At 43.7% G+C, this 12,047-nt stretch overlaps 1 protein-coding gene across 2 annotated transcripts in view; it reads right to left on the bottom strand.

Annotated features, from left to right (window-relative positions):
• Nucleotides 1–10,159: 10,159 nt before the first annotated feature.
• Nucleotides 10,160–12,047, bottom strand: part of SUPT3H (SPT3 homolog, SAGA and STAGA complex component) — a 576,749-nt gene continuing 574,861 nt past the window's right edge. For both annotated transcript variants that reach the window (XM_077291574.1, XM_077291575.1), the window contains one exon: nt 10,160–11,027. In XM_077291574.1, the coding sequence (XP_077147689.1) occupies nt 10,986–11,027 (42 nt within the window). In that variant the 3' untranslated portion in view covers nt 10,160–10,985. The remainder of the gene's footprint in view (nt 11,028–12,047) is intronic.

Genomic DNA, 12,047 nt, shown 5'->3' with positions numbered 1-12,047 from the left:
GGCATCGTGTGGTGGTCTTGACTGATCACAAAAATCTGATGTATCTCGAGTCTGCTAAACGCCTGAATCCTAGACAGGCCCGCTGGTCATTGTTTTTCTCCCGTTTTGACTTTGTGGTCTCGTATTTACCAGGTTCAAAGAATGTGAAGGCTGATGCTCTTTCAAGGAGCTTTGTGCCTGACTCTCCTGGAGTCGCAGAACCAGTTGGTATTCTTAAAGAGGGAGTTATCTTGTCAGCCATTTTTCCTGATTTGAGACGCGTGTTGCAGAGATTTCAGGCTGGTAGACCTGACTCTTGTCCACCTGACAGACTGTTTGTTCCTGATAGGTGGACCAGCAGAGTCATTTCCGAGGTTCATTCCTCGGTGTTAGCAGGTCATCCGGGAATTTTTGGCACCAGAGATCTGGTGGCTAGGTCCTTTTGGTGGCCTTCCTTGTCACGGGATGTGCGGTCATTTGTGCAGTCCTGTGGGACTTGTGCTCGAGCTAAGCCTTGCTGTTCTTGTGCCAGCGGGTTGCTCTTGCCCTTGCCTGTCCCGAAGAGGCCTTGGACACACATTTCCATGGATTTCATTTCTGATCTCCCGGTGTCTCAGGGCATGTCTGTCATCTGGGTGGTATGTGATCGCTTTTCCAAAATGGTCCATTTGGTGCCTTTGCCTAAGCTGCCCTCCTCTTCCGATCTGGTTCCTGTGTTCTTTCAGAATGTGGTTCGTTTGCACGGCATTCCTGAGAATATTGTGTCTGACAGAGGATCCCAGTTTGTTTCCAGGTTCTGGCGATCCTTTTGTGCTAGGATGGGCATTGAGTTGTCGTTTTCGTCTGCCTTTCATCCTCAGACTAATGGACAAACTGAGCGAACTAATCAGACTCTGGAGGCTTATTTGAGGTGTTTTGTTTCGGCAGATCAGGATGATTGGGTGACCTTCTTGCCAATGGCTGAGTTTGCCCTTAATAACCGGGCTAGTTCCGCTACTTTGGTTTCGCCATTTTTCTGCAACTCTGGTTTCCATCCTCGTTTTTCCTCGGGACATGTGGAGCCTTCTGACTGTCCTGGGGTAGATTCTGTGGTGGATAGGTTGCAGCAGATCTGGAATCATGTGGTGGACAACTTAAAGTTGTCACAGGAGAAGGCTCAGCGTTTTGCCAACCGCCGCCGCGGTGTGGGTCCCCGACTTCGTGTTGGGGATTTGGTATGGCTGTCTTCTCGATTTGTTCCTATGAAGGTCTCCTCTCCTAAATTTCAGCCTCGCTTCATCGGTCCTTACAAGATATTGGAAATCCTTAATCCTGTGTCCTTTCGCTTGGATCTTCCGGTGTCGTTTGCCATTCACAACGTGTTCCATAGGTCCTTGTTGCGGCGGTACGTTGTACCTGTGGTTCCTTCTGTTGAGCCTCCTGCTCCGGTGTTGGTTGGGGGCGAGTTGGAGTACGTGGTGGAGAAGATCTTGGATTCTCGTCTCTCCAGACGGAGGCTTCAGTATCTGGTCAAGTGGAAGGGCTATGGTCAGGAGGATAATTCCTGGGTGGTTGCCTCTGATGTGCATGCGGCCGATTTAGTTCGTGCCTTTCACGCTGCTCATCCTGATCGCCCTGGTGGTCTTGGTGAGGGTTCGGTGACCCCTCCTTAAGGGGGGGTACTGTTGTGAATTAGACTTCTTGGCTCCCTCTGGTGGTTATTAGTGATATGACTCTGGGATTTTCTTTCCTCAGTTTGCACCCACTTGGGTCGTTAGTCCAGGGGTGTTGCTATATAAACCTCCTGGATCCTTAGTCCAGTGCCTGGCATCGTTGTAATCAGATCCTTTTTGTTTGCTCCTATCTGCTGGTCCTGGTTCGTGCAAAATTAAGCTAAGTCCTGCTTCTTTGTTTTTTGGGTTATTTGCTTGCTCTCATTTTTGTCCAGCTTGTACTAAATGTGATTCCTGACCTTGCTGGAAGCTCTAGGGGGCTGGTGTTCTCCCCCCGGGCCGTTAGACGGTTCGGGGGTTCTTGAATATCCAGTGTGGATATTTTTGATAGGGTTTTTGCTGACCATATAAGTTATCTTACTATATTCTGCTATTAGCTAGTGGGCCTCTCTTTGCTAAATACCTAGCTCATCCTTACGTTTGTCTTTTCCTCTTACCTCACCGTTATTATTTGTTGGGGGCTTGTATCCAACTTTTGGGGTCTTTTCTCTGGAGGCAAGAAAGGTCTTTCTTTTCCCTTCTAGGGTTAGTTAGTTCTCCGGCTGGCGCGAGACGTCTAGAATCAACGTAGGCACGTTCCCCGGCTGCTGTTATTTGTGGTGCTAGGATTAGATATATGGTCAGATCAGTTACCACTGCCCTATGAGCTGGTTTTTGTGTTTGCAGACTTAGAAACTATTTCTGAGACCCTCTGCCATTGGGGTCATAACAGACCACCAAGCCAGTCCTTCTAGATGATGTTGCAGGAAACAATGCTCATCACACTTAGGCCAGACTTTTTCATGATGGTCACTTATGCTCAGTGTGCACCTGCTCTCATCTGTGATGAGAACGGAAGCCAATGGTAAATCTGCCAATTGTGGTGTTCTCTGGTGATGCCAATTGAGATGCATAGGGCTGTGCTGTGAGGACAGTTCCCACTAACAGATGTTATCCCTAATGGCCTCATGGAGTCCGTTTATGACAACTTGGTCTGAGACAAGTGCTGTAGATCATTCTGTAGCAGTGCTTATCTTGTTCCTCCTAGCACAAGGGAGCAAATACTTGTCCTGCTACTGCATTTATGGCCTTCTACGGCCCTTTCTTGACTTACGTCCTGTAATGGCTCAGGTCTTGGTATCTATAATAATAATAATAATTTTATTTATATAGCGCCAACATATTCCGCAGCGCTTTACAACTTATAGAGGGGACTTATACAGACAACAGACATTACAGCATAACAGAAATCACAGTTCAAAACAGATACCAGGAGGAATGAGGGCCCTGCTGCTCGCAAGCTTGCAATCTATGAGGAAAAGGGGAGACACAAGAGGTGGATGGTAACAATTGCTTTAGTTATTTGGAGTTATTTGGTATCTGCTCCATGCTCTTGATACTCTGCTGGGAGAAACACAAAAACTACTTGTGATGGAACGTATGGATGTTATGTGCCATCCTGAGGGATGTGGACCACCTGTGCAACTTGAATGGGCTGCAGGTATCAAATCACGCTATCAGTAGTGACATGGCCATGAGCAAAATGCAAAACTACAGAAAACCAGTCAGAAAGGATCAGGAGAGAGGAATTGTCTGTGGCCACTGCCTGCATGATTTCCCTTTTGGGGGGTTCTCCAGTGTTATCCTTCTCATTGGAACCAAAGCCGATGATTGATTCACGATCACTTCTGCTTCGTAAAGGGACACACTGATACCCATGAAGTTTCAATGACTTGGGCTTATATTGTGATGGATGAGGGAAAGGTGAAGAAAAAGAGCTGGCATCTCCAAGGATCGAAATGTAATTTTGGGATGGACGTGCAAGTCTTCTCGCAACAAGTGTTGAGCAGTGTATATTGATGCACCAGCTGTATCTATGTATATATATATTCTTGTATGGGTTACAAATTACAAGCCATAGAACAGTTCAGTTGTATTATAAAGGATCCAGGATTCATCTATTTTTTGGTGTACAGTATATTTACAATGTCACATTTCCAAATGTGAAATAAAAGGAAGCTTCTCCCAGAGAGAAAACAGACATTATGGACTATATACAACAGAACGAAAATACGTTGGACCAACGTCTTATATAAATAATCCCACACAGAAAATTATATACACATTGAGGGAAAATTGTAGGTCGGGTTACACAAACAGTGAACAGGATCATTTTATTCTCCATTCTGTTTAGAACTGAGGCAGAACGTGTATAATTTTGCTATACACTGTGCTCCTCAGTGCTAAAATGGTACAGAAAAACCATCATGCAGAGCAAAATGACAATCCATATGTACATGCACTATACCTCCCCCCCCCCCCTAAAAAAGTCACCAGTCCCATATAGGGTTCATCCCAACTGAGACATTAATGGGATATCCAAAGAATGTATGATTCTGGTCCCAGTTGTAGGATTTGCATCTTTCTCTACAACAGGAGTGGGAAACCTATGGGTTGTTTATGGCCTGAGATGTCCCTCTCTGGCCCTCCGGGCATACAGTTCTGTTCAATAGTTTACATACTGTAGCAAAGTGTTTACTTTCTAGGCCTTTTTTTCAGAGAATATGAATGATAACACCAAAAATGTTTTCTCCACTTATGGTTAGTGGTTGAGTGAAGTCAAACTCCTGTGTTTTCTCTTTTTAAATCATAATGACAACCCAAAACATCCAAATGACCCTGATTAAAAGTTCACATACCCTGGTGATGTTGGCCTGATATCATGCACAGATTTTGACACAAATGGGTTTGAATGGCTACTAAAGGTAACATCATCACTTGTGACCTGTTTGCTTGTAATCAGTGGGTGTGCATAAAAGCTGAGTGGGTTTCTGGCAGCCAGACAGACTCTTGCATCTTTCATCCAGCCACTGACGTATCTGGATTATGAGTCATGGGGAAAGCAAAAGAATTGTCAACGGCTCTATGGGAAAAGGTAGTTGAACTGTATTAAACAGGAAACAGGAAAGGGATACAAAAAGATATCCAAGGAATTGATAATGCCAGTCAGCAGCGTTCAAACTGTGATTAACAAATGGAAAATCAGAGGCTCTGTAAAAATAACACCACGGTCAGGTAGACCAACAAGAATGTCTTCCACAACTGCCAGCAAAATTGTTCGGGATGCAAAGAAAACCCACAAATAACATCAGCTGAAATACAGAACTCTCTGAAAACTAGCGGTGTGGCTGTTTCAAGATGCACAATAAGGAGGCGCATGAAGAAAAATTGGCTGCATGGTCGAGCCGCCAGAAGAAAGCCATTACTGCGCAAATGCCACAAAGTATCTTGCCTACAATACACAAAACAGCACAGAGACAAGCCTCAAAATTTCTGGACCAAGGTATTTTGGAGAGATGAGACCAAAATTGAACTCTTTGGCCACCAACATAAACGTTACATTTGGAGAGAGGTCAACGAGGCCTATGACAAAAGGAACACCATTCCTACTGTAAAGCACGGAGGAGGATCACTGATGCTTTGGGGATGTGTGAACTACAAAGGTACAGGAAACTAGGTCAAAGTTGAAGGAGAGATTAATGCAGCATGTTGTCAGCAAATACTGGAGGCAAATTTGCAATCATCAGCCCGGAAGCTGCGCATGGGACGTACTTGGACGTTCCAACATGACAACAATCCAAATCACAAGGCCAAGTCGACCTGTTATTAGGCTACAGCAGAACAAAGTGAAGGTTCTGGAGTGGCCATCTCAGTCTCCTGACCTCAATATCATTGAGCCACTCTGGAGAGATCTCAAGCACGCAGTTCATTCTAGACAGCCCAGGAATTTACAGGAACTGGAGGCTTTTTGCCAGGAAGAGTGGGCAGCTTTACCATCTGAGAAAATAAAGAACCTCATCCATAACTACCACAAAAGACTTCAAGCTGTCATTGATGTTAGAGGGGGCAATACACGGTATTAAGAAATGGGGTATGTCAACTTTTTATCAGAGTCATTTGCATGTTTTGTCATTATGATTTAAAAAGAGAAAAGACTAGTTTGACAATAAATGGCTTCACCCAACAACTAATCATGACCGGAGAAAAAGTTTTGCTGTTACCATTCATATTGTCTGAAAAAAGGCCAAGAAAGCAAAAATTCTGCCCGGGTATGTAAACTTTTGAGCACAACTGTATATTTATAATTCTATTTTTCCTAAAATACAAAGGAAATGTGTCATCTTAAAGTTTAGGCCGATTAGAGATCATTTAATCTTCAACTTGCTTAACTGTTCACAATGACTAGGGTTGCTCAAACTTATATATATATATATATATATATATATATATATATATATATATATATACTGCTCAAAAAAATAAAGGGAACACAGAATATAACTCCAAGTAAATCAAACTTATATGAAATCAAACTGTCCACTTAGGAAGCAACTCAGTTTGAAAATCAATTTCACATTTATTGTGCAAATGGAATAGACATCAGATGGAAATTATTGGTAATTATCAAGGCACACAATAATGGAGCTGTTCTGCAGGTGGGGACCACAGACCACATCTCAGTACCAATGCTTTCTGGCTGATGGTTTGGTCACTTTTGAATGTTGGTTGTGCTTTCACACTCGTGGTAGCATGAGACGGACTCTACAACCCACACAAGTGGCTCAGGTAGTGCAGCTCATCAAGGATGGCACAAAAATGCGAGCTGTGGCAAGAACGTTTGCTGTGTCTGTCACCATAGTGTCCAGAGGTTGGAGGCGCTACCAGGAGACAGGCCAGTACACCAGGAGATGTGGAGGGGGCCGTAGGAGGGCAACAACCCAGTAGCAGGACCGCTACCTCAGCCTTTGTGCAAGGAGGAAGAGGAGCACTGCCAGAGCCCTGCAAAATGACCTCCAGTAGGCCACAAATGTGCATGTGTCTGCACAAACGGTTAGAAACTGACTCCATGAGGATGGTGTGAGTGCCCGACGTCCATAGATTGGGGTTGTGCTCACAGCCCAAGACCGTGCATGACGATTGGCATTTGCCACACATCACCAGGATTGGCAAATTCGCCACTGGCACCCTGTGCTCTTCACAGATAAAAGTAGGTTCACACTGAGCACATGTGACAGACGGTCCATAGTCTGGAGACACCGTGGAGAGCGATCTGCTGCCTGCAACATCCTTCAGCATCACCGGTTTGGAAGTGGGTCAGTAATGGTGTGGGGTGGCATTTCTTTGGAGGGCCGCACAGCCCTCCAAGTGCTCGCCAGACGTAGCCCGACTGCCATTAGGTACCGAGATGAGATCCTCAGACCCCTTGTGAGACCATATGTTGGTTCGGTTGACCCTGGGTTCCTCCTAATGGAGGTCAAAGCCAGACATCATGTGGCTGGAGTGTGTCAGCAGTTCCTGTAAGATGAAGTAATTGAAGCTATGGACTGGCCCGCCCCTTCCCCAGACCTGAATCCGATTGAACACATCTGAGACATCATGTCTCGTACCATCCACCAACGTCACGCTGCACCCACAGACTGTCCAGGAGTTGGCGGATGCTTTAGTCCAGTTCTGGGAGCAGATCCCTCAGGAGACCATCCGCCGCCTCGTAAGGAGCATGCCCAGGCATTGTAGGGAGGTCATACAGGCACGTGGAGGCCACACACACTACTGAGCATCATTTCCTTGTCTTGAGGCATTTCTTGAGGCATTGGATCAGCCTGTAACTTCATTTTAGACTTTGATTTTGAGCATCATTCCAACTCCAGACCTCCGTGGGATATTAGTTGTGATTTACGTTGATAATTTTTAGGTTTTATTGTTCTCAACACATTCCACTATGTAATGAATAAAGACTTACAACTGGAATATTTCATGCAGTGATATCTAGGATGTTATTATTTTAGTGTTCCATTTATTTTTTTGAGCAGTGTATATACACAGCACAGACCAAAAGTTTGGACACACCTCTTTTAAAGATTTTTCTGTATTTTCATTAAATACATTGGTATTTCATTGGTCTGTACTGTATGTATATATATGTATGTATATATATATGCCCTGGTATATATGTCCCCCATCGGTGTATATATGTCCCCCATCCCATGCCTTGTGGTGGTTGATCTGAGCAGGATCCAGTTCCTACAATGTTTGGTCACCAAATGCAAAAAGCTTATAAATAAAATATAAATTATTTGGTTTTCAAATTTGTCTCAGTGTCCTTCCTAAAGATAATGAAATTATTATTTTTTTTTTGGGGGGGGGCATTGTCTGTAGTAGATTCCCCAGGTAGGATCCTACGCAGGATTGGGCCCCTTCGCTGGGATAGGCACAGAGAGCAAAAATTATTCTAAAACAAATTTGGTATTCTGCTATTATCTGATATTCTTTATGTCTCAGCTTATTTCTCATTTTTGTATGATTTTTATTTTTTTTTGAGGGGGTGGTAATTATCCACTGTGGTAAATTCTCACAAGTCTCCTCTTGAAGGATTGTCCCACTGCATAGGATCGGAAACAAAGGTAAAAAATTAATACAAAAAAAATTGTTGGCCTTTCTTATTAGTATTCTGTTATTGCAATTTTCTTTAACAAAATGTACAATTTTTGGATAAATGATGATTTTTTAAGGTTTGATGAAGTTCCCAGTAGAAATCTGCATACGATTGAACCTCTGCCCAGGATTGGGAACATAAAAAGCTCTTTACTTATACTCTCTGTATTCACTGTGAAGCAAATATCAGGAAGCTTGGGAAACACACAGTATTAACAAACATATTGTGCCCCTCCATATTACACCTTTAATTCATCATCCACAGACATTAGTATGGAGTCGGCCCCTCTGCAGATATAATAGCTCCCGGTCTTCTGGGACAGCTTTCTACAAGATTTTGGAGACATATGGGGGAAGGTTTGTCCCTTCATCCAGAAGACACTTGTGAAGTCAGACCCTAGTGTTGGGGGAAGGACAGGCTCACAATCTCCGTTCTAGGTTTTAGATATAGCTTAGGTCCGGGCTCTGTGTGGCCACTCATGTTATTCCACAAAATTCCCCAAACCATGTCTGTGTGGACCTTGTGCGCTGGGTACAGTCATGAGGAACAGAAAAGGGTCCTCCCCAAACTGTTGCCACCAAGTTGTAAGCTACAATTGTCCTTTTTTCCCACAATATCTTGTGCTAAAGTATTAAGACTTCTCTTCATTGGCGTTAAGGGGCCGAAGCAGATCCCTGATATCAAGCCCTTATCATTATCCTCCTCCACCATCTGTACAGTGGCACAATGCAGTCCAGGGATAATGTTCTCCTGGAATCACCAAACCCTGACTTCTCCATCAGATGTCAGATAGAGAAGTGTGATCCGTCACTGCGCAGAACGCATTTCCTCCAGAGTCCAGTGGTGGCGGCTTTACACCACTCCATCTGACGCTCAGCATTGTGTTTAGTGATGCATGAAGCTGATCAAACATAAAGGGGGTACAATGTATTTGCTGATACCAGAGGAGGTCTGGACTATGTAATTAAGGGCTCAGCAGAGCATTGGTGACTTTTCTGCCCTTCACCCCACAGCTGTCGGCATCCTGCTCTCTAACATCACAGGGTCTCCACTTCATGGCCGAGTTGCTGTGGTTCCTTCCACTTCTCAATAATATCACTCACAGGTGATGGAGGCAGATTTGGGAAGAATAAATGCCATGACCGGACTTATTACATGGTGGCTCCTATTACAGGACCTAGCTGGTATCAGCGAGCTCTGCACCACCAGCCATTCTGTCACATGTTACTAAATGCAAGCGGCATTGGGATGGAGCTTATACATCGAGGGCGAAGGGCTGGAAGTTATACACAAGGGGCAATGGGGTCAGAGGTTATGCATCAAGGGTTAGGGGCTGGATGTTATACACCGGGGACAAGGGTCAAAATCTTATACACCAGAAGCAATGGAGCCGAATGCTATACTCTGGGGGCAATGGGGACAGATATTGCACACTGGAAGCAATGGGGCCGGATGTTATACACCAGGGGAAATGGGTTGGATGTCATGTTCGGAACACTATGCTTTAATGTTGGTATGTTTTGAAGGCTGCTATCAAAGCAACCTGGGCTTCCATAACCCCTCAGCAGTGCCACAGGCTGATCTCCTCCATGCCACGCCGCATTGATGCAGTAATTGATGCAAAAGGAGCTCCGACCAAGCATTGAGTGCATTTACTGAACATACATTTCAGTAGGACAACATTTCGGATTTTAAAATCTTTTTTCAAGCTGGTGTTATAAGGTATTCTAATTTACTGAGATAATGACTTTTGGGTTTTCATTGGCTGTAAGCCATAATCATTAACATAAATAAACATGTGAAATAGATCACTCTGTTTGTAATGACGCTATATAATATAGGAGTTTCACTTTTTGTATTGAAGAGCTGAAATAAATTAACTTGTTGATGATATTCTAATTTTGGGAGAAGCACCTGTATATACACACACATATATATATATACTCAGTCATTCAAAACATTTGTGTATTTATCTGTAATAAAAGGTTATACTCAATGATTGAATACAAATTTATTAGAGAGAAAAAAGAACATGTAAAAAACACAGACCTGTGCCATACCTGAAAGATACAAAACCAAATTTAACACTTTTATTAGTTTTAAATCTAAAAAAAAAACAAGAAAACATTCGGTTCAGCAGCTCCACAGCGAGGATCCATCGTCTCCATGTATGATCACACTGACTGATGTAAACGCATGTAAGCAGAATACAGCCATGGGTACTGTGCTTTGTAGACATGATATTGATGCTCGACACTCCAGCCTATGTATGAGACCCTAGGGACTGTTCTGGACATCAGTAATTGCTGACAACAGGGAACAATAGCTGATATACTAGTACACAGCATGAGAAGAAAAGAACATTAAGGGCCCCCTTTAAATGTGCTGGAAAAATAAGAATTAGTCGAGCAGTTTTTGGCCGCTCTGAAGTGACACATGACACCTGAAAGTCCTAAATCTATTTCCTGCACAGAATGGAAACCAGAGCATTCCCTTCTCGAGGCCGTCTATGTAAACAGGCTCGACCCGGCAGAAGGGATGACAGCGCGTTTCGCATCCGTGGGCAGATGATGGCAGTGTGCTTTGTGATGTGCATTCTCCTCCACCTACACACAAAGCCCCCAAACATCCTGCCGGTAATGAGCTCAATGCTCCAAACTAGTAAACAAGCGTGAAGATTGAGGGGGCTGAAAACGAGACATCCAGCCAGTGCACAGTCACAACAAGCGGCCCACTCACTCCGGGGATCTGGCTCTTCCTTCTTTCATGGAGGCATCACCTTAATGTAACCTTTTTGTTTTCCCTTTTCCTTTCCGGATTTATTAACAGGCTAAAAATGGCATCCCGGTCCTGCGGTAGGCGCTCTGCAAAGAGAGGGGGCAAAAAAAGAGACAATGTGAAAGAGATGACAACATGGATCGAGTGGGCCCTTCTATTAATAACATGTGGTCTGTGTCACGTGGGAGGCCACGTCACTTATTTGCTGATGGTGTAGGCGTCACTGACACGAGTGAGCGCTACCGCAGCTACACACATCAGATTAGTAATTTAGCCCCTAAGAGGGGACCCATCGCGGTTCCTTAGAAATCTATATTAGAAAATTACCTTTATTACATCTCTGTATTGTGCCATTCCTCTGTTATTCCTCCTGGAAATTTACAAATAAATTGACAACTAGGTGTTACTAGCTGGAGGCGTGTCCCTACATAGTGTGACACTGTCTAGTGATGACCACATCAGGCTGTGTAGGGACACGCCTCATTGACAAAGCTGTACATTAATTTATACTGGTCCAAGTTGAATAACAGAGGAATGGTAGAATACAGAAAGTCAGGAAAAAACTGACAGCTCCACTTTAACTTATTCCTAGCCATTTTGTATTTTTGGAGATTTTTCTTTTGTTATCTCATCTTTTCACAATCCATAAGTTTCTTATTTTTCAGTCAAACGTTTTTGGGTGGTTGCTTTTTTCTCCAAGACGAGTTGTGGTTTTGTCATCAATTATTTTAACAAGGAATGTAATGAAAATGGAAAAAAAAATCTTTGTGCCCTGAAACTGAAAACAAAACATGAGGAAAAAGTTGTGGGCATTCCCTGTAATGTGTGCGGGTAAAGGGTGAAAAGATGAGCTGTGACATTGCATATTGTGAATGGTGGACCCTGTGTTATATACTGTATATAGACGTGTCATCAGTCATTGTACAGGAGGAGGAGGTGAGCTGTGACATCACCTATTGTGAATGGTGGATCCTGTGTTATCTACTGTATATAGAGGTGTTATCAGACATTGCATTGGAGGAGGAGGTGAGCTGTGACATCACCTATTGTGTATGGTGGATCCTGTTATCTACTGTATATAGAGGCGTTATCAGTCATTGTACAGG

Source organism: Ranitomeya variabilis, chromosome 2 (genome assembly GCF_051348905.1).
Source record: "Ranitomeya variabilis isolate aRanVar5 chromosome 2, aRanVar5.hap1, whole genome shotgun sequence".
Taxonomy (NCBI): domain Eukaryota; kingdom Metazoa; phylum Chordata; class Amphibia; order Anura; family Dendrobatidae; genus Ranitomeya; species Ranitomeya variabilis.
The sequence above is the reverse complement of the archived record's forward strand: the minus strand, read 5'-3'. Positions and strand labels throughout refer to the sequence as shown.